Here is a 21,784-nt window from a genome sequence, read left to right as displayed (position 1 = left end):
GAAGAGGAAATTTCCCTTGGGAATGGATGACTTTGGAAGCAGCTCCTTGAGGAGAAGACCTGCACTGGTAAATAAACATAATTAGTTAAATAAACTCAAATAGTTTCAGGAAATTAAACGGCAGCTTGAGAATTTATTTACCACTATATATATATATATATATATAACCATTTTAATATATTAAAAAAGTTAATATAGAGGTTTATATATATTTTTTATATGCAGCTATAGATATAATTAATAAATATAAATATTTTCCTAATACATATAATTTTCTATATTATATGTAATTATATATATTTAAATTTATCTCTCAGAATATAGAATTAATTTCCTGGCATCACAAGGAATTAAAAAGAACTGGTGTAAGAAATTGAGATTCAGGGATTGAGAGACAGCCCAGGGTTTGGAGAAGTGTTTCAATTGCTAATTGGCATGAAAGGAAAACTCTGCAGGAACTCTCCTGCTGCAATTTATTTTTACATTTTCTGGTGATGAGGATGAGCTGAATTTAAGACTTTTAGGTTCAGACAGACCCTTCAGTCAATTTGCCCAGAGTGAGCCTCCCAATTCTGCTGATATGAGGAATATTCATCCAAAATTTGAGTTAGGAATTAAGGTTCAGATGTGCTGGAGTAAATGTTTTGCCATCAGGAAGGACCTTCGTGATTTCCTGGAGTTATTTGTTTATTATATTCCATAAAAACCTTCATGGACAAGTTCCTGCTTCCACAAACACTTGGGAAGGATAATTTTCCCCATCCAGCAAAAAATTGTCTCAAAACCACTTAAAATTTCAGCCTCTCTGGTTAATAAGATACTCACAGGTCCTTGAGCTGAAGTCCACACGCTCCATCAGTCTGGCCAAAACCAGGAACTTTTCTGTTTCCATCCTCTAACGTGGCCGGAATATTTAAGTTTAGCCCCATCCCCACGCAACCAATTACCACAGGGTCTCTGAGGCACCTGAACACAAAATGAGCCTTCCCCAGAGCCCCTGGGAGCCATCCCGAGGTTCCTCCCTGGAGTTTTAGGGACGGGATCCCCACAGGACATCAGAATTGATGGCTGCAGAGCCTGAGTGATGCCATTTGTGAACACAACGTTGTCGGGAGGAAACACCAAAACAAGGATTTTTGCTAAAGGCTTGAATTTGAAAGATTTTAAAATTCTTCTCTAATTCTATATTTCTCTTCTCCCCTCCCCACCCCAAAGAAGCTGTTCCTCCAGATCTCAGTCAGAGGTTCATTGCAGGAAGTCACTTGAGTGGCTGTCTGTGCTTTTCTCCAGCTGCTGGTGGATGTCCTTGCACTCAGGAAGTATCGATGGCTCATCTCCATCTTAGTGGCCACCACAATGTCCACAGCTGCTCTCCAGCCTGTCCCAGTGTCTGGGACAATTATTCCCCCATGGGCAACACTCAGCATTTTCCCTTTTCCAAGTTTTTTTGGTTTCCATCTGCCCATTTTTGACCAGGAACGCTCATTTTGAAAAGCCATTTTGCAATGTGTGCTTCAAAATGGCTGCAGGAGACTCACCTGCAGTCATCTGCATTGGCCAGAGAATCCTGGAACGGCTGGGGCTGGAAGGGACATTAAAGCTCATCTCGTTCCATCCCATGCCACGGGCAGAGACACAGGATGACACATAAAGGGGGTTTGTCTCTCAGGAGCAACTATCAGTGCTGGATGTTCCATTTCTTTCCTCAAACCCTGCTGATGGTCCCAGCTCCTCTCATGGTCAGATGCTGTTCTCACAGAAGTTGGACACAGTTCACCCCCATTTACCCAATCCCCACTTCCAAAATGAGCCAAAACCTTTCGGTTTTGAGAGCAGCACCTCCAGCACAAAGCCACAACATGCAGAGTGACAATGCCATGGCCACAGACTCAGGGTTTAATTCACTAAGGGCTCATGTTCCTGTTTAAAGGTCAGGTGATGGTCAAGGCAAGACCAGATGGTCAAAAGTCACTGAATGGTTTCTCAAACTATAATTCAAATATTGCATATTTTTCAAATATTATTAAAAATATTCAATATTTTATTGCCAAACAATGGTTTTAAGGCCCTGGAGCAAGAAGAGTTGTTCTGGGGCTTATGTTTTAAATGTCCCAATGTTTTATTAAATTAATAATTATGGGGGGTTTATGTTTTAAATAAAACATTAAAAGAAAGATTAAAGATTAAAAATAGTCTTTAGTCATATTTAAAGAAAAAATGTACTGTCTTCTCTGCATCTAAATTAAACAACACATCCTGAGGGTGGCAGGGAGGATCAGAAGGGTGGGAGAACAGCAGGAGTAGCACAAGGAGGTCCCAGTTCATGGTCCTGATCACAGAATCATGGAATTGGTTAGGCGGGAAAAGTCCTCTAGGATCATCAAGTCCACCCATACCCACCTTTATTCCCTTACTCCCGTCTAGTCTCTGTTTCTAGGAGGCCTCTTCAGGCATCACCACCACTGCCCTGGGCAGCCTGATCCAGGGCTGCACAATCATTTCCATGGAGAAATTTTCCCTATATCCAACCTAAACCTCCCCTGGTGCAACTTGAGGACATTGTCTCCATATCTGTGGACATGTGAGTTGAGGACCTCTGGGGTTTCTTCCATGGGGGGGTCAGCACAGCTGATAAGAGAGGAACAGGAGCATGAATAGTTCAGGGGGATTGATCCAGGCAGCTGGATTAAATAATAACCAGGGAATTATCAGGAAGCTTTGGAAACAAAGGATTCAGCTGATTGGCCCTGAGTGCCTGTGAGTTGTATGTCATCAATAAATCAGCAATTTCCTTGATCCTGCCTTAATTTAATCCAACCAAGCAGCTTCTCCTCCATCCCAAGTTATTCTGTGTCTCTAGGAGAGCTCCATCACTCTGGATTTCACCATGGACCTGGCACAGGATGAGATAAAACACAAATTGGAGGGTTTGGGGTTTTTTCCACATATGCAGTGCTTGTGCACCAAAACATTTAACACCAAATATGTCACAGAATTCTGGAATGGTTTGGGTTGGAAGGGATCTCAAAGCTCATTCAGTTCCAATGCCCTGCTGTGGGCAGGGACACCTTTCATTAGACCAGGTTGCTCCAAGCCTCATCCAAACACCAAAACTGGAGTGAAATTGTTATTCTCAGCTGATACTGAACCAGCCAGCATATAATCTAAATCAAAGTGCAGAAGGCCCTGAAAATGTCCTGACATATTTCACAAAAATCCCAGGCTATCACCCACACCTCCAGTGTATCTGGCCACAAGGTTAAAACATCCAAGCTGATTTTCTTTTCCTGAGTCTCCTCCAAGCCTCCTTTACCACCTGGTTCCTCAGGCCGTAGATCAAGGGGTTCAGCATAGGGGTCACCACAGTGTAGAGCACAGCAGCCCACTTCTCTCCTCCCCTAGAGGTTTCTGACCTGGGAATTAAGTACATGAAAATCAGTGACCCATAGAAGGTGCTGACGGTGGTGAGGTGGGAGGCACAGGTGGAGAGGGCTTGGCGCTTGCCTCCGGTGGAGCTGGTGCTCAGGACGGTGGAGATGATGACCACGTAGGACACCAGAACCACCAGGATGCTGGAAACACCGAGCAAAGATGATGTCCTCATGATGTTGAGGCTGAGGGTGGTGTTGGAGGTGGAGAGCGAGATCAGCAGGGAAATGTCACAGAAGAACAGATCAATGGCGCTGGAGCCGCAGAAGAACAAGCTGGACATGCTGATGGTTTGTCCCACGCCGTTGATCAGCCCCAGGAGGTAGGACCCGGTCACCAGCCGGGAGCAGCGCTCCGGGGACATTACAAGGGGGTAGAGCAGGGGGTGGCAAACAGCCACGTATCGGTCATAAGCCATCACAACCAGCAGGACGCACTCGACCATCTCAAACAGGTCAAAAGTGAACACCTGAGCCATGCACCCGGCATAGGTGATTCCTTTCTTCCCCAACAAAACCCCAGCCAACATCCTGGGGGTGATGATGGTGGAAGTGCAGAGGTTCACAAAAGCCAGGTTGCCCAGGAAATAATACATGGGGGAGTGGAGCAGGGGACTGACTCTGATCAAGGCAATCATCCCAAGGTTCCCCAGGATGGTGACAAGGTAGGTGAGCAGGAACAGCAGGAACTGGGCAACCTGAGCTGCTGGTGCCTCAGTGAACCCTGCCAAGATGAACTCGGTTGCTTGGGAGCAATTGCTTCCTGCCATTCCTTCCATGCGTGTTCACTGAGTGACCTCCTTGCCGGAGATTTCTTCCAAGTGGAAAACCCTCTTTCCAGTGGGATCTGCTTGGAGACAATCCTACAAGATCTAAAGCAAGAGTTCAGGCATTGGTTGATGAGAAAGAGCTGGGGAGAAGTCACAGTACAGGCAGGGAGAAGATCTAGGTTACACAGCTCAGTAGCTTTACCTTGGCGCCGCCTTTAATCCCATGCGTGTGTCAGGTTGCGCGCTAGCTCAAAGAGAGCCCGGAGGTCCAGCTGCACTCCGACTGATTTACGGCGGCACATGAAAAAAGCAGAAAGGGGGAGCTCCTCACCCGAGGGAGCTGCCTCTGAGCAGGGTGTGAAGGCACGCAGGTGGAGGCAAAGAAGCAGAGAGAAGGGACTCCTCATATAAATTCCACACAGAAGGTTTACTCATGTGAAACGGATGAAGAGCCAAGGATCCGAGGGTTTCGAGGGATTTTATAGTGGGGATAGGAAAGGTGGAGATAAGGGATACAGCCAATAGGATATGGGATAGGAGGCAGAGTTGAGAGCAAGGGAACCAATGAGATTAACACATAGGAGGGATTTAGGGAAGGAACCAATGGGGTGTCAAGTAATGTGGAGCTTTCTAAAACTAATACATATTAACTTAAGGGAAATTAATATTAACAAACTTATACATAAAACAGGGCGGGGAAAACACAAACCAATCATATAAAAATATGTAAACTGCAGAACTGGGGGCTTGTGGGTTCTTACCCTAACTAAGAGTGGATTGCTAAACTTCAGTGCCTGACCACCACAGCTTGGTGTTGGTTGTATCCTCAGGAGTCAGGGTGGCTGCAGCCACCTGCACTGCCACATGTGTGTTCAGTTTGGGACTTTGAGATCATCCAACATACCCAAGCAAAGAGAAACCTGATAAAAGCTGTAAAAGCACAGAATTAATTATTCATCCTTGGGTTGGCATCTGCCAGCTGCCTGCTTTGTCTGTCTTCTCCATAGACTCCTGGAAGGGTTTGGATTGGAAGGGATCTTGAAGACCATCCCATTCCACCCCATGGGCAGGGACACTTTCCACTAGACGAGATTGTGGCCTTGAATGCTTCCAGAGAAGGGGCATGCAAAACTTCCTAAATATGAAGTCTCCCCTCCCTCCTGGATGCACTGGTTTGGCTGTAAAAGATTTTCCCAGCTCTTTACCCTGTTCCTGGAGTCTTCAAATAAAAACATGCAACACCCAAAGCTGAGCAATCTCCTCCTGAAAATATTTCTTTTGGGGAAAAAAAAGTAACTTAAAAAATCACCTTTTGGACACGCCTTATATCAGCAACGGTAAGATCCTTAAGTGTTCCTTACAGGAGAACTTCCAGTCCTCATCCAGGAGACCTTTGTGGTCAGTGAGGAGAAGACTTCAGAGCAAGTGCTCCAACGGGGGTGTCCTCACCACACACCGCTACAGATCACCTAGATTTGGTGCTAAGCCCAGAGTGTGATGAGCCCAGGAGCCTCCAGGTATGAGCTGAGATGAAAATCAAAGCTTTGCAAGAGAAAATGACAGGAGATGGGTAGCTCAGCATGCGCTGTCCTTGCTCATGGTTCTGCAGGATAATCCTCCACTACATCTCTGCACTCTGCCTGCTTCCCTCATGATGCTCTTCAAGGTGGATATTAAGGTGCTCTGCAGGTGAGTTTAAAAATATACCACCATCAGCAAAGATGTTTTTATGTAATTTGGGGATCTGGGGACTCTTGCAGCCCCAGGAGAGTGGCAAAGCCCAAAGAAGGTTGTTATCGCTTCTCTGAGCTTCTGAGTTTGGAAGTGATTACCCACAGGAGATGATCTCACCTTGAGTGAGCCACAGGGCTTTGGGGACTCCTCAGAGCAACCACAGAGCAAACCCCTAACTGTTGTGTCAAAGTTTTGAGCATTTCGGAGATTTTCAGCTCTACAAGTGCCATGGCTGGCATTATCACACCAGGGAGCTGACAGGGACCTTGCTGGTGGGCCACAATCCCATGGGAGCTGGTATCCATCAGCAGTTCCAGTCATCAGAGATGATGAATCACCTCTCTATTCATTCTAAATTCCTTATACTCAAACCACAGCTCACTTGTCTCATCCCTGGAAGTGTTCAAAATGAGATTGGAGCAACCTGGTCTAGTGGCAGGTGCCCCTGCCTATGCTAGGGGTGTAGAACAAGATGAGCTTTAAGGTCTTTTCCAAACCAAACCATTCCAGGATTCTATTAAGATTGGCTACAAGAATCCAGGAGAATCAGAGAATATGCTGAGTTGGAAGGGATCCACAAGGATCAAGTCCAACTCTCAGCACTGCACAGGACCATCCCCGAGAGTCACACCACGTGGCCCAGAGCATTGTTCAAATACCTCTTGAACTGTGTCTGGCTGGTGCTGTGCCCACTGTCCTGGGGATCCAGTTCCAGTGCCCAACAACCCTCTGGGTGAAGAATTTTTTCCTCATTATCCAACCTAAATCTCCCCTGACACAACTTCAGGCCATTCCCTTAGGTCCTGTCACTGGTCACCACAGAGAGGAGATCAGGGTCTGCGCTCCCTCTTCCCCTCAAGAGGAAGTTGTAACTGCCATGAGGTCTCCCCTCAGTCTCCTCCAGGCTCAACAGACCAAGTACCCTCAGCTGCTCCCCATACAGCTTTCCCTCAAGGTCCTTCACCATCTTCGTTGTCCTCTTTTGGACACTCTCTAATAGTTTCACGTCTTTCTTATGTTGTGGTGCCCAGAACTGCCCCCAGGACTAAAGGTCAGGCTGCTCCCATGGGTTGCCTTGTCACAAAGGAAATCAGGTTTGATAAGCAGGACCTTCCCCTCATGAAGCTGTGCTGGCTGTGACTGATGACTGCACTGATCTCCAAGTATTTTTCAATACCTCCCAGAATCACCTTCTCCATAACTTTCCCAGGCCCTGAAGTGAGACTGACAGGCCTGTAGATTCCAGGGTCCTCCTTCCTGCCCTTCTTGAAAATCGGAACAACTTCCAGTCAGCCGGAACCTCGCTGGATTCCCAAGACTGCTCAAAAAATTGAGAGAGGTTTTTCAATGACATCAGCAGCTCTTTGAGGATTCTTGGATGAATCCCATCAAGCCCCATGGATTTGTAGGGATTTGGATTTCCCACACAATTTCAAGCCTGTCTTTTTACTAGATGCTCAACCCACTGCCCCTTCAGCACAAGACAAAGATCCCACTTCTGTGCTAGATCCAAACAAAAATGGGACCAGCTGCCTTTTACTGGTGTGGGAAAGAAAATGCCCAGTTTACAGAAACAGACGGTGCAGAAAAATCAAAAAAGACCATACCTTTGGAATTGGCATTCCCCTGAGCAGGAATAGGGGTTGCAATGCCCCAGGCTCCAAGTCTGCTTCCCAACAGAAGCAAAGGTCCAAGCTGAAAGATGTCTGTGGATTTCAGGTTTCCTTTGCCTGTGATGGGAACAGCCACTGGACTGGGAACAGTTCCACCTGACATGCAGCAGATCCCAAATGGAACAATAAACCAACATTGATGTTTTCAAACTCTGAGTGACACCAACTTCAAAGCTTCCATCTCCCAGCCTTTGGGGCTCCCTAAAAATCAAATACTTTAGATAAGAACATGGGCAGTTAAACATGTCCTCGAGCAGACACACAGGCTGGTCCCGCAGCCCTGTGGCTCCATCAGACACTGATCACACCTGAAGTTTCCCTCTAGGATAACCAGGTACACTGGGTACATTTACATTCCACCTTGCACACCTCACCAGTTTCCACAGCACAGTCAGAAGGCATTTACTCAGCTGAATGGAGGCAGACAGTATGAGAGGTTTCTGCAGCTGTGAGGTTCAGGGAGTCAGACCAACCCACAGGTGTCCAAACACAGCCTGATGGGCTCCCACCGCAGCCTAGGCTGGGAAACAGATGGGGGAATCCTTTAACCTCTGCAGGGAGCAAGGTACAATTTTTGTTTTAACATTTCCTGGTTGGGCTGCAGTTACATCTGTCCTTTAGAGTGAGAGAAATATAGATGGAAATATGAAGCTGTAAAGCCAGGCTGTATGGAAAAATCAAATCTAGTCTGGTTAAGGTACGGTCTGCAGCCTCCCACTGGGCTGGAAACATCCCAATGCATTCGGGAAAGGAAGGGATGCAGAATTAAATGCTCCTTTGACACCACGGCATGTCAAAGCCCTTATCAGAGGCTGGAAAGAATTTACAGAACTTTGCAAGAGATTCTCCTTTTGTTTTTTGTTATTCCAAGCAATGCCAAGCAGAGAGATGGCCATGGACCAGGGGTGAACTGTGGATACAATATTGCTGCTAGCAAGAATTTCTCTTGCTTCTTTCCAGTCCTGTGAGATATTTTCTCTCTCACGGAAGATATTAGCAGAGTTCTATAAACTATGAACACCTGCAACCTTGCAGAGCTTTGTTTATGGTACAGTAGGAAAATATTTTGACAATGGATGTTTTAGGATTTTAGCCAATCACCCCAAGGGGTGGCTGATCCTTTCACCAATTCGACTATGAAGAAAAAAGTCTATAAAAGAGTTTGTAAAATAATTAAATAAAGGACTCTTGCTGCACAATGCCTGCCTGCTGGATCTATCTCTCTTCTCCTCCCTACCACTGCGGGATACCGTGATAGTGAACACCCTCATTGCTCCCACCCTCCAAACACTGAGGGAAGCCCCCTACCCAAGCAAGTGACATTATTTCCAGTACTGATCTTTCAAAGATTCATGTTCCAGGTGACATTCTGTGCTTCCAGCCTGGGATATCCCAACAGCCAGTGACATTCTGAGAAGTCCAGCAAAAGCCTGGATTCTCCCTGTGCTGCTCCATCCCCATGCCAACAACCCAAGCAGACTCCCCCTCTTCTAAACATGCTTTTGTCATGAATATTCCAACAGATCCATTAAAAAAGCAGGAACCAGTCCCACTAGAAAAACAGACTCCTCTTCCCCAACACATCAGATGTATTGCTTCATGGAGTTATGGAAAAAATAACACAGGTTTTTCTTAGAGAAACAGGGCAAAAACACTGAAAAGGCTGAATCATTTTTTAGATCTCTTATCTGCAAAATCATCTAAAAAAGTTACTTCTGGCCAGCACAGAGATCCATGGATTCACTGGCTTTTGCCTTCAAAAAACCAACTTCATGACCTAGGTTTCCATCACAATCTGGGAATATTGTGTTAACATTCTTGTATGACACCAGTACTTGATTCCCAGGTGTGGGCAGTGCATTGAAATCGGTGTTCCCTGGGCTAGAAATTACCCTTGAAAATGACAGGCCTGTTAAGGAAGACTCAGCTTTGTAATCTCTACAAATGCACCTTTTTCTTAGGAAAATTTCATTTCAATTGAATTTTGCCCTTCAGCTCAGAGGGCAGACTCTGCTAGAAATCTTTCTGGCAGATACGCTATTATTTAAAACAATAAAATACATTATATTGATCAGCTCAAACTTACACAGACAAGAAAAACTTGATTAGAAGTGTCTGCTTTGCCACCTTTACACCCAGGGTGGCGATGCCCAGTCTCTGGGTGGCTGGAGGCTGGCACTGGCTGTATGGGGACCATCCATCCCTGTGGCTGCAACAAATTATCTTTGTCACATGTTCCACTTGGGATTTATCTGTAAAACGTGTCTTCCTATTCAGATTCATTTCTAAGCTGTTAAGAAGATACTTCCTTGCCTTTGAACACGATGCCCTAGAGCTCAAACAGCCATTTAGAGAAGAAAACACACACGAGGCGGAGAAAAGCACCAAATCTTGGACTCAGTACACAAAGCTGCAAGGGCAAAACCATCGAATCTCACAACAGAACTGAGATGGGGGAAAAAAAGCTCCTGTTGGCCAGGAAATTAAACCTCCTTTACCCAAGTTAAGAAAAAAACCCTACCAAGAACATCAAAAACAAACAAAGAAACCAGCCTCAGCCTGTACTGAGTTGTGTTTGATGCTCATGAGCTTCCCAGACAGGAGATGTCTGAGGTGAGGTTTCACACACCATTTTCAAACCCTCTATCCCTGCAAGTTCCCTCCCACGCTGGCACCATTGCTGTGCCCGGGTTTAATTCCTGCTGGAGGCAGAGAGGCGCCGGGACCGAGGGATTACTGAAGGTTGGTGTCAGCACCCACAGACGCCCCCACACCCCCTCCCCAGGACAGCATCCCCTGGGCCCTGCCCCCGTCACCCACCACCAGTGGAGTCAGGTCGGGCTGGGCTGGGCTGAGCTCGGGTTACGCTCCTGACATCTGTCCCGGGCAGCAGCAGCAGCACAGCCCCACTGCCTGCCCCAGCTCTCAGCAGCTGAAGCAGCAGCCACCTCCAAAGGGCATTTCCCACTGCTGCTTTTAACCCTCTCCTTGCCCTCGCACACAGCTACATCTCACGTGTGGTCACTGGGCTAAAAGCTCCCGGCAGACAAGTCCAGAAAAGCCCCAAAAAAGCCCTCAGAGGAGCTCAAAGCAAAAGCAGAGCCCAGGCAGCAGAGGGAAGCCGGGACAGCTCCTGTGTTCCACCATCCTCGCTTCTGGCAGCCGAGTCACCGCCCTGCGCATCCCCAAGGGAACTCATCATCGCCCCTTCTTTGATACAGTCAGGCTTCAGATGCAGGGATCTGGGAATCCCAGGCACAGAAACCACGAAGCCAACCAGGGCTCAGTGCCTGTGAGCTACAGAGAAGGAAAATGCAAACGCTATGATGTTTTGGAACTCTAGACATCGTGAGGGTATCATCACAAACATCCTTTCACCACCACTTCCCCGAGCAGGAAATTCTTACATTCCCCAACGCTGACTTCCACAGGAGCTTTAACAAGTTATTTTAAAAGGGAGCCCGGGCGGGTACGCTCTGAGGGCTCAGGGGACACGGCGGGGCGCGCGACCCTCTCCTGTTCCCGCTCCTGAGGCCAAACAGAGGGATCGGCGGTGGGGGAAAACGAATTCTGATGAGTCTCCTAACATCCCTGATCCAATGCTGTGCTGTCACCTCGTCCTGGTTTAACCAGACGGGCCCGGCGCTCCCGGCCGCGGCTCTCCCGGGGTCGCTCTCGGACACGGCCCGGGCCCCGCCTCACGCACGCCCTGCGGCAGCGCCCCCTGGCGGCGGTCGGGGGGGGCTGCAGCCCCACTTGACGCTCCCGGGCGGGGCCCGCTGTCCAATCAGCGCTGCCGGCACCTCAGCGCATCGGCCAATCGCGAGCCGGGCGAGGGTTTATAAGGGCGGGAGGCTGCAGTGAGCCGGTGTTCAATGCTTTGTGTTTGGTGTGTGCTGATGCGTGGCTCCCCTGAGCTGTTTTAGGGGGGTGCAAATACGTTTTAATTCATTTATTTAAACTACATTGCAATTAAAATGATGTTTAAGTATGTGGTATGCTGGAGAGCAAGTGTTAGGTGGCCCCAGTTGAAGCTGTGTTGGGGCTGAGGGGCTGTTACTCTCTGGGTCTCCCAGGGTATGCCTCAGAATTCCAAAGTCTTTCTCTGTGAAGAGTTAGGAGGCAATGGGTGCTCTAATTTGGCTGTTTTCCTGATCCTTTTTGGGCTGAAATAGTGTGTTTTGGATGTTCTGTGTCTGTTTTTACTCTTGGTTGGGGTTTCCCCTGGTTCTGGTTGAGTGCAGAGGGTTTTGCTCTCTGCTGGGACAAATAATTGCTTTGGGAAACTCCTTTATAGATAAGAATTATATCAAGTCTTGGAGTTTTTATCATTAAGGCTGTGATGTGTACTCCTAGCATGGAATTGGGGTACACTGGGCAGGGAATGGGAAGCACAGAGTTTTTCCTACCTTAATTTCTCCAACCTGTAACTTCTTGTTGTGTTTGTGGTTCTGGCCGCAGTCAGTGTTTGGGACAGGAGCTGGGAAGCTCTGCTCCCTTCCCAGATGGTGTTGCTGCATCCCTGCTTGGGGCAGGGGGCAAGGGGGTGTTTTTGTTCATGTGGCTGTGTTCCGCATACCTTGACTGGCAAATGCTGCAGCTGTGGTTGGAATATTCCCGTGGAGATCCTGGGGACAGGTAACACTCCTTCCACTTGCAGGTGGATCTGTGCTGCATTCAGGGGCTCTGGTTTGCCCTGCATTCCCAGAGAGCATTTCCCAGTCACTGGTTGCTGCCCAAGGCAGAGGCAGTCAAAGGAGAAAAGATCCCAGAGAAGCCATGAAGTCTCCACTTGCTCCTTTTTCATGCCAAGTACCCTGGAGTGAGTGCAGTGACCCCTGAGGATGAAGAGAGGCTTGGGATGAGGCAAAGAGACTTGGAGAAACCATTTTCCAGAATGACACTTTAATATTTTTCAAATCCTGCACTGCCTAATGCATGACTCTGAAGTTCCTTGTAGCTGTTCTCTTCTGCTCTCTCATGCTTGGTTAAACATGACAAAGCCTCTCCAGGCCTGCTCTCCAAGGACACCCAGACTGTCCTAGGCCCAAAAAGTATAAACCAAAAGCCTTTGGGAGAGGGGCAAGCTGAGGGGAATTACATCATAGAACTGAAGCTTTAATTGGAGAATTAACCCTGCTATGCAAATGAACCAAACCTATAAAGGTGTGAAGAACTCGTGACCTGCTGTCCATCTTGGGGTCCATCTTGGCAGTGGCCTCTGGCTCCCCAGGGGTACCTTTGAAGGCCTTTCAAATAAATACCCACCTTTATTCCCTTACTCCTGTCTAGCCTCTGTTTTCAGGTGGCTGCTTCAGGCATCAAGTTTGTCTAATATTGGTGCTCTTGTCCACCTTGGTTGTGTTCCCTATTTTCAATGGGTGATGGACTTCTGGGGCACTGCATTCAAAGGCAGGCAAATACCTTCCAATCTATGGGATCATTTCTCCTAATTTTTTTCCATTTCGTTTTGTGTGCCAAAATTGGTTGTTTTCATGCTTTGTAGTTAAGGATGCCCAGGAACTGCATTGACCCTTCCACACAAAGGAGTCCAAGTGCACACTATTTAATTGGATTAGTTGTTGACTGAAGAATAAAATTAAATTAAATCTGTTGGTGTTTCTACTGGTACACTGGGAAAATTTGGGGGGGTGTGTGTGTGTATGTGGGGCTTTGGCCACACCTGTAGAGATGTAAAGAAGCACTTGGACTGCTCTGGATATGTAATGGTCAAGTACTAAGGCCTGAACAACAGGCCTTGAGACAAAGCTGAGCTCTTGATGAACCTTTCAACAAAATGTTCTATTTATATCCACTTCTTCATGAAATACACAAGATCATTAGTGTTAGGATTTAGGTATCTGCTCGTTAACAGAACAGATTGACCTTTCTGTATTTAGAAACTGGACAAGGCCATTTTGGGAGGTCCATGGTCAAAGGGAACTGCCTGGGTTGCTCCCTGAGCCCTGGCCAGGCTTTGGGAGGAAGCCAGGAGGAGGCTGACCCCAGATGCTCCCGCACTGGAAGTTGTGTGACTGCGGGAACTCACGCCTTCTGAACAACCAATCAATATGACTATGTAGAAGCTTCTTATTCTTATTGTTTAAAATACACTCCACTCACACATCTCACAGCTTTTACCTAATACCTTACCTGTACACTTTACTTACTTACACAGTTCACTTACTTACACATTTTACCTACTTATAACTTCCACATATCACACTACCTGTACACCTTACTTACTTAATACCTTTCTTATACATAATACTCTACTTATACATTTTACTTGCTTATCTTATACATGTTACTCTACCTACACATTTCACCTACTTATCCATAATACAGTACATATACATTTTGCAACTGCTCACACATTGTTCAATTGGTCCCTCTATCTTGTCCATGAGCTCTGCACGTACTTTTCAGAAAATAAGATTGGTTTTAATCCAGTGGGGCACAGTACTTTTTTATCTATTCCTTGCTGTCTTGGTATTTAGTTTTTCAGCTTCTTCTTTCCCAATTCAGCACAGTTTACCTTTCAGTCCTTGAATTCCTGAGGGCTCCAGATCCAGGCAAGCAAAGTCGAGATGATGACGGCAACAAAACCCATCCAGTGATCAGCAGCCAAGTTAGTCCAGGAAATCCAAACAACAAGACAGCAAGGGACAGGGAGCAGATATAAACCTACCCCACCTCTCTCCTGGAACCTTCAGACTGGAGCTGAAAACCCCTCTTGGGGCTGATGTGCTGCAGCTGAAGGTGGAAAGGCCAGGTGAAGCCGGTGAGGGTAATTCCAGCCTGGTCCCACTCTGAGGGCTGTAGTAAAAATAACTAAAGATGGTTTGGCTGGGTCACATTATCAAGGTTCAAATACTTTACAACAGTTGACTGAAGAATAGAATTAAATTAAATCTGTTGGTGTTTCTACTGGTACACTGGGAAAATTTGGTGTGCGTGTGTATGTGGGGCTTTGGCCACACCTGTAAAGAAGCGCTTGGACTGCTCTGGATATGTAATGGTCAAGTACTAAGGCCTGAACAACAGGCCCTGAGACAAAGCTGAGCTCTTGATGAACCTTTCAACAAAATGTTCTATTTATAGCCACTTCTTCATGAAATACACAAGATCATTAGTGTTAGGATTTAGGTATCTGCTCGTTAACAGAACAGATTGACCTTTCTGTATTTAGAAACTGGACAAGGCCATTTTGGGAGGTCCATGGTCAAAGGGAACTGCCTGGGTTGCTCCCTGAGCCCTGGCCAGGCTTGGGGAGGAAGCCAGGAGGAGGCTGACCCCAGATGCTCCCGCACTGGAAGTTGTGTGACCTTTTTTACTGCCCAGTGTCCAAGCTGGGCCCTGTCCCAGCACAGTCGGAAGCCTCTTTGCCTGCGGGTGGACGCACCCGTTGGAATTCCCAGTTCTGGGAGGGGCTCTCCAGTGCTTGGCTGTGACAGGGGCTCCCCAGCTGCTGTGAGGCTCTGGAGGATGGTGAAGTCTTGGGGGCAGCTGGTGCTGGATCTCAATCCCTGTAGACAAACTTTGGTAGCAATGATGAGGTGCATTGCTGAGCTTCTCCTTATGCTCTTTTGAGAGGCAAAGCAGAGACTTCTTGCCAAAGCTCTGCAAAGCAAAATGTCAACTGAATTAATTGGAAGCCTCAAAAAGAATTGTTCCTGTAATTAATGACATAATGAAAGTATGCAAAGAAATGGAGTAGATTTGGTGTAACTTTCAAAAGTAGTTCAGGGAGTACAAACTGTGCAAAATTGTATCAGTGAGATGAAAGAAATGAATTTATTGCCTTCAAATCACATCTTTTGTTCACATGGTTCACATGAGAGTTTCTAAGATGTAGCTGAGATCTGCTGTGACAATTTGTGGCTAAAACCACTGTGAGACACTGGACTATTAATGATGAATGCCTCCAAACAATGGCCCATTTGTGGAGAGCAAGGTAACTCTGCATGGTCCAGGCTGGCATTCCTGGAGGGAGCAGGAGAGGTTTTGGGTGTGGTCTGGCCAGTGTGCATAAGACAGAGAGGGGTGAACTATCACTGCCTAGAGGCTACAATGGGCTTGGTGGGAATAAGGGACAAATCCTACAAGGTGAGATGGCACCTATTCAGTAGTAGACAAATGGAAAATATGGGGGATAAATCTTGAGAAAGGCTTCTTGGTGGAAAATAAATATATCGAAGGAAGAATGAGGGAATCAGTAGTGGGCAGGCAGGGGAATTTTAGGGGGTAAAACTTGAAATAATCTAAAGGTTGAGAATGAATATTTTGATGTACAAATGAAGTAATAAGTTGTGGACAGTTAAGGAAAATTTTGGGGGTAAATCTTGAGGTAATCTCTAGGGAGAATGTGAACAGTGACATCAACTGAAGCAGTCACTGGGGGTAGGCAAGGAAATTTGGGGTGTAAAGCTTGGGAAGATCTGTAGGGCAGAGAATGAACATATTGAGGAAGCAATGAGGTGATCGGGAGTGGACCATCTAGGGAGATGAGGGGAAACCCTGAGATAATGTGTATGGTTATGTGATTTTGAGAAAAACTCTGATGTGATGTGCAGCAGACAGAATGAACATTTTGGGGCTAAGACAGACAGAACCTGTGCTTCCCCCCCCCCCCCCCATCCCTCCCGGACTGGAGAAGGGGGTCCGGAGGAGAGGGTGGGGACAGCAGTGGAGAAGTCCTCCCCCGGAGGGGACCCATCCCAACCCCCCACCCCCCCAGGACTCCCTCCTGAGACGGGGACCCACCCTGACCCCCAGCCCCGATCCCCCCGGAGAGTCCCCAGTGTGATGTGTGGAAAGCCGGAGCCCCGGCGCTGTTTTTGTACCGCACGGGGGACCCGCCGAGCGGGCCCGGCCCGTGTGGGGCTCCAGCGAGGGCAGGGGCGCCGGGCTCCGGCCCTCTGGGCTTTATTCTCCGGCGCCCCGAGCCCCGCGGCTGCGGGGGAAAGAGGGAAAGGGGAGAGTCAGGGAGGGATGAGGGGGGTAGGGAGAGGAGTCGGGGTGGGTTGGGGAGAACGAGGGGGGAAAGGATGATGGACAGAGGAGAGGTAGAGGGGGAAGAGAGGGGAGTCGGGTTGGGGAGCGGGGTACGGAGAGGGGAGAAAGGAGGGGTCGGGGATGCGCAGGGGAGCAGGGAGAGAGGGTGAGGGAGGCTGAGGAGCGGGGAGAGGGCAGGAGGGGAGCGAGGGAGAAAGAAGTTGGAGGGATAGGAAAAAGGGAGATAAGGGCAGGAGAAAGAGGGGGAAGAAACAGGATAGAGGGGGCCTCACCCGGGCCACGCCGCGGGCACCCGGCCCAGCGGCAGACCCCACCAAGCTCTCAGGGAGCAAATAGCGGCGGAGGCCATTTCCCCACGCACCAGAGCAGGCCCGCGCAGCCGCACCTGAGCCGGGCCCGGCCCCGCCCCTGAAGCCGCCCCCGGCCCCGCTCGGCCCCGCCCCAGAGCCCCGGCCCCGCCCGGCCCCGGGGCCCGCCCTGCCCGGCACGGGGGCGGCTCCATCGCTCGGGGCCCCGCCCCTCTCTCCCGGGCCGGACCCGCCCCGCGCACCGGGGCCGCACCGGGGCCGCTCCCGGGACCGGGGCTCCGGCTCCTGCCGGCGGCCGCTGCGGGTCCCGGGCGGTGCCGCCTCTCCCCCGGCGGGATCGGGGCTGGGATCGGCACCGGCAGGAGCCGCTCCGGGACGGGCGCTGGGGCCGAGCCCGGCGCTGCCGCTCCTGCTCCGGCCGGCTCTCCGCGGGGAGCCGGGGCTGTGCCGGCGCCCGGGCAGCCCCGGGATCCCGAGCCGGGCCCGACGCGCCGGGCCGGGCTCCGCTCTCAGCCCTGAGCCCCTCCCGGAGCCCGCCTTGGGCCCCACGACGCGGCCCCGGGCTCTGCCGCCAGCCCCGGACGCGGCGCTGAGTCGCTGCTCCCGAGCTCTGCGTGGGGCCGGCGAGCCCGGCTTCGGGCTGTGCCTGAGGCAGGACTCGGAGCCCAGAGACACACACTCGCCCTGGCCCGAAGAGCCCGCTTTGAGCACCAAAACACGGCACTTGGCCTTTAATTCGAGCCCCCCCCCCCCCCCCAGAATGCAGCACTTAAATCTCTCTTGGTGAAGCTCGAGCACTGGCTGACAGACCCTGGTTTCAAGACCCCCTAAACACAGGACTTGGTCTCTGCCTCAAGCCTCTACAATGCAGAACTTGGTTCTCTCTGTGATCCCAAATGCTGTCTGAGGGACCCTGGTTTCAAGCCCCTCAAACACGACTTAGTGTCTGTGCCTGAACTTGGCCATATGAGCCCGGTTTTGAGCCCCCAAAATGCAGCCCTTGGTCTCCGTTGCTGAGCCCAAACACACAGGACTTGGTCTCCCCTCAAGCCCTGAAAACGTAGGATTTAGTCACTGTTTCTGAGCCCCAGAATTGTCCCTATGAGCCTCATCAGGGATTTGCTGCCGAGTGCCCCGGGCAGGGGATGCCTCAGCATTCCCTGGGCTGCCTCAGCATTCCCTGGGCTGCCTCAGCATCCCCTGCGCTGCTGTTCCACGCCCATCCCGTGTCCAGCGCCGTTCCGGGCTGCAGTGCCGGGCTCTCCCCACGAGGCGGCAGCACCGGGAGCGAGCAGCCCCGGCCGGTCCCGCTGTCTCGGGGCAGCTGCGCCTTTAACCCGCCCTGAGCCGGCGGGGCCGTGAACACAGCGGGCACAAACCCCACTGCAGATTAACCCAGATTTTACCCCAAAATGTTCATTTTGTCCCCTACAGAATCCGCCCCGGAGCGACGCCTTGGGCCCCGCACGGCCGAGGCAGCTCCGGTGCCCCGTTCCCGGCCCCGCTGCTCCCCGGGCTCCGCCACGGCGCTCCTGAGTCTGGTCCCAGAAAAGAACCTCGGGCTTTATTTCTGAGCCCAAAGTCGCAGGACCGGCCCGTCCTCCTCCGGGGATCCCCAGTGTGATGTGTGGAAAGCCGGAGCCCCGGCGCTGTTGTTGTACTGCGCGGGGGACCCGCCGAGCGGGCCCGGCCCGTGTGGGGCTCCAGCGAGGGCAGGGGCGCCGGGCTCCGGCCCTCTGGGCTTTATTCTCCGGCGCCCCGAGCCCCGCGGCTGAGGGGGAAAGAGGCGAGGGAATAAGGAGGCGAGGGAGAAGGGAGGTGGGGGGGCAGGAAAGAGGGAATAAGGGCAGGAGGAAGGAGGGGTAGAGGGAGGTACAGGATGGGACCCCGAGGCCCCCGCGCCTCACGTGGGCCCCGCTGGGGGAGCCCGGCCCGGCCGCTGCCACCCGCCCCGGGCGCTGAACGGGCAAAAGGGGCCGCGGCCGATTCCCGGGGCCGATTCCCGGGGCTTAAATCCCCTCGGGCCCGCCCCGCGCACCTGAGCCGGGCCCGCCCCGCCCCTTTTGGGGCCGCTCGTCCCGGAATGAGCCGCGACCATCGCTTTGTCCTGGCTCGGCGTCGCCTGTCCGTGCCTGCAGGGCGATGGGAACTGCAGCGGGAAGTCTCCCATCCCCATGGATGCCCCTCTCCATACAAGCCCTCGCACTGACCCAGCGTGTTTTCCACCTCCTTTGTCCCAGATAGGGAAACACTGCAGCTCCTCTGGGCAAAGGAAAGGCTCTTGTGCTATTCCCATAAAGAGAACACCTGGAATTACTGCCCTGGGAGCCCAGTCCGGTCCTTCCAGTGACTGGGGGGCACCCAGAGGGTCTTTACACGAAATGAAAATGACATCCTGGTCCAGTGCATTGACAGCAGGATTGGACACTCCTGGCCAAGGTGACCAGTCCGTGGGAGTCGCACCGGTGACCATCCAAAGGGGATTTTAACTTGGAGACTTGCAGATTTCAGCGTGCAGAAGCTCCAGTTCTTTTTGGCACCTCTTGTTTAAATGTCTCCCCACTGGAAGAGGTCAATTAGTCTTTTTAATGACTGCCAGAGGCAGGGAAAAACAATCAGCGTTCCCTGAACGCCTCCATCACCTCCACGTCCACCTGCAAGGAGTGGCCGATGGGCAGGAGCCTGCCCAGAACAGGCTCAGAGATGGGGCTTTCAACCCAAACCATTCCATCATTCCATGATCTCTCCATGTATTAATTTTGCACTGTGTCCTCTCAAATTTAGATGATTTGTTAAAGGAAAAAAATTAAATTTATTCCAGGAATAAAAACGGGAGTTGTAAAACATACAAGAACCATTCCTATGTCCATCAAATCATTAGTTGGAAACCTATTCCCTCATCTCTGCCCTTGTTTTTCTTTCCTGGAAGACCTTATGATCCTACAGTTTCTAGCTGTATTTCTCCCCCCCCCCCCCCCCCCCCCCCCCGCAAAAAAGGGCTGGAAACATCCTGATGCATTAGGGAAAGGATTTTTTTGTTATTCCAAGGCATGACAAGCAGAGAGATGGCCATGGACTGGGGATGAACACCCTCACCATTCCCTCTCTCCAAACCCTGCGCAGATGGGGCTGGGAATGCCGGAAGGAGCCGGGTGTGCCACTCACTAATTGCAGAGCGCGCCTTTAATCCCAGGCTAAACCAAGCTCAGCCCGGTGAGCCTGTCCCAGCACGGGGCCAGGACAGTGCCCAGGTGCATCAGTCCCTGGGCTGTTCCGCACCCTCCAGGTCGGTATCTGGCCATTCCAGATCGCTGGTCCCGTTGCAGCAGGATCTCTCCCACCTCTCCCGTGCCCAGCATTTGCCCGCAGTGACGGTGTCCTGTGGCTAATCGGAGGCAAATGTGGCAGCCACGTCTGGCTGAGCAGCTCCCTGCAGGTGGCGGGGAGATGTGACCTACTTGTCACTGGAATCATCCTGCCTGCTCGGAGAGCCCTGAGCTCTTCTGACAGCTGGAGCCAGCTGACCCCTGCCACGTCCGGGGAGGAAGCAGAACCAGGGAAGCTGAGGCTGCTGTGAGCTGGAAGAGGTCTCACATCCCAGAGCAGCGTGAGGGAGAAGGGAGCTGTCTGGGAAGTACCGGATAAAGTGGAAGGAGGATGGTGTGCCCTTTCCATTTGGCCCTCGTGATACTCCCTTGTGAGTTTTTAACTTCCAGAGCTGGATTTTTGTTCGCCTGTGAACCTGGGAATCACAGGCCTGTCTTGGTGAGGGCCCTGGTGATTTCTGAGCAAGGCTTCGTGTGGGTGTGAGGGCTGTGGACGGAGAGAGCTGGAAAGGGACACGGGAAACCTTCTCCTGCCTGACCTAAGCACAGAGAGAGGACCACCGGGTGAAATCCTGTGCCTGGAACAGTGGGAATAGGGACAGCACTGAGATGACTCCAGCCCTGGGCTGTGTTGCTCCTTTATCCCTGCTCGGCTGGGAGTTTTCATCACTATCACAAGACACCTTTTTTCTGCCCTTCTTTTCTTGAGCAAATAATGCCAAGTGCAACATTCTGTGGATTAAAGGATCCCTCAGGCTCCAACGCTGCCCTTTGGAGAAGCAGATCCAGCTCTGGAGCCCTCTCCTCTGCCACAGGCAGTGTGACAGCAGCCTGCTGCCCCATTCCTCAGGGGAGTCTTCTGCCTTCTCCCTGCCCGTCTCCCCGGCTGTGTCGCCATGGCAGGTGCAGGAAGCAGTGTCTGGCTGCCTGGGCAGCATTTGGCGAGGGCAAAGGGCCTGTGACTGGTGCTGCTGCATTAGCCAGGGCCTGCCTGCTGTGCAAAGCCTTATTAGAGAGCAAAAAAAGGCTTTCTTTTAGGCTGGAAGTCATCGAGCCTGTTCAGGCAGATGTTTATTTCCTCTGATCCCTGGAATGATGTCATTATGGCCAGCAAAGTTTTGTGCTTTCCCAAAGCTGGGCAAACTGCTTTGGTACTTTCTCAGGGGCAGCACTCTATAAAACACAGGCACTGTGCAACTGGTTTCACAAGGAATTTCTGTTTAACCTACTTATTAAAGTGCTCCAAAGGGAATCCAAGGTGTTTGTATTCCATGATTCTTGAGAACGACTCACTGTTTATGCTGGCAGGTTCCCAAATAGAGAAAAAAAAAAAAGGATACTTCTGGGTCAAATTCTTGCTCTTAAACTTTTATACTTCTTACCTCGTAGATGAGTCCTGTGCTCTGACATCAATCCTCCCACAGAGCACCAACCAGAGCCTTTTTGACCTTTGGGATCCTGAGGTCACATGGAAGGGAAGGACCACCTGCTTTTTTGGTTTTTTTAATACCTCTGGCGTAAGAGTTG

General features: G+C 50.6%; 1 protein-coding gene across 1 annotated transcript; it reads right to left on the bottom strand.

Annotated features, from left to right (window-relative positions):
* Positions 1 to 3,259: 3,259 nt before the first annotated feature.
* On the bottom strand, positions 3,260 to 4,198 carry LOC309574290 (olfactory receptor 5G3-like; the record flags this gene model as incomplete). The annotated part of the gene is made up of 1 exon (XM_082283805.1): positions 3,260 to 4,198. One exon carries the CDS (start codon positions 4,196 to 4,198, stop codon positions 3,260 to 3,262), a length of 939 nt encoding a protein of 312 aa, XP_082139931.1.
* Positions 4,199 to 21,784: the final 17,586 nt, after the last annotated feature.

This window comes from Coloeus monedula, assembly GCF_965178545.1.
Source record: "Coloeus monedula genome assembly, chromosome: 6".
In the NCBI taxonomy this organism is placed as follows: Eukaryota; Metazoa; Chordata; class Aves; order Passeriformes; family Corvidae; genus Coloeus; species Coloeus monedula.
The sequence above is the reverse complement of the archived record's forward strand: the minus strand, read 5'-3'. Positions and strand labels throughout refer to the sequence as shown.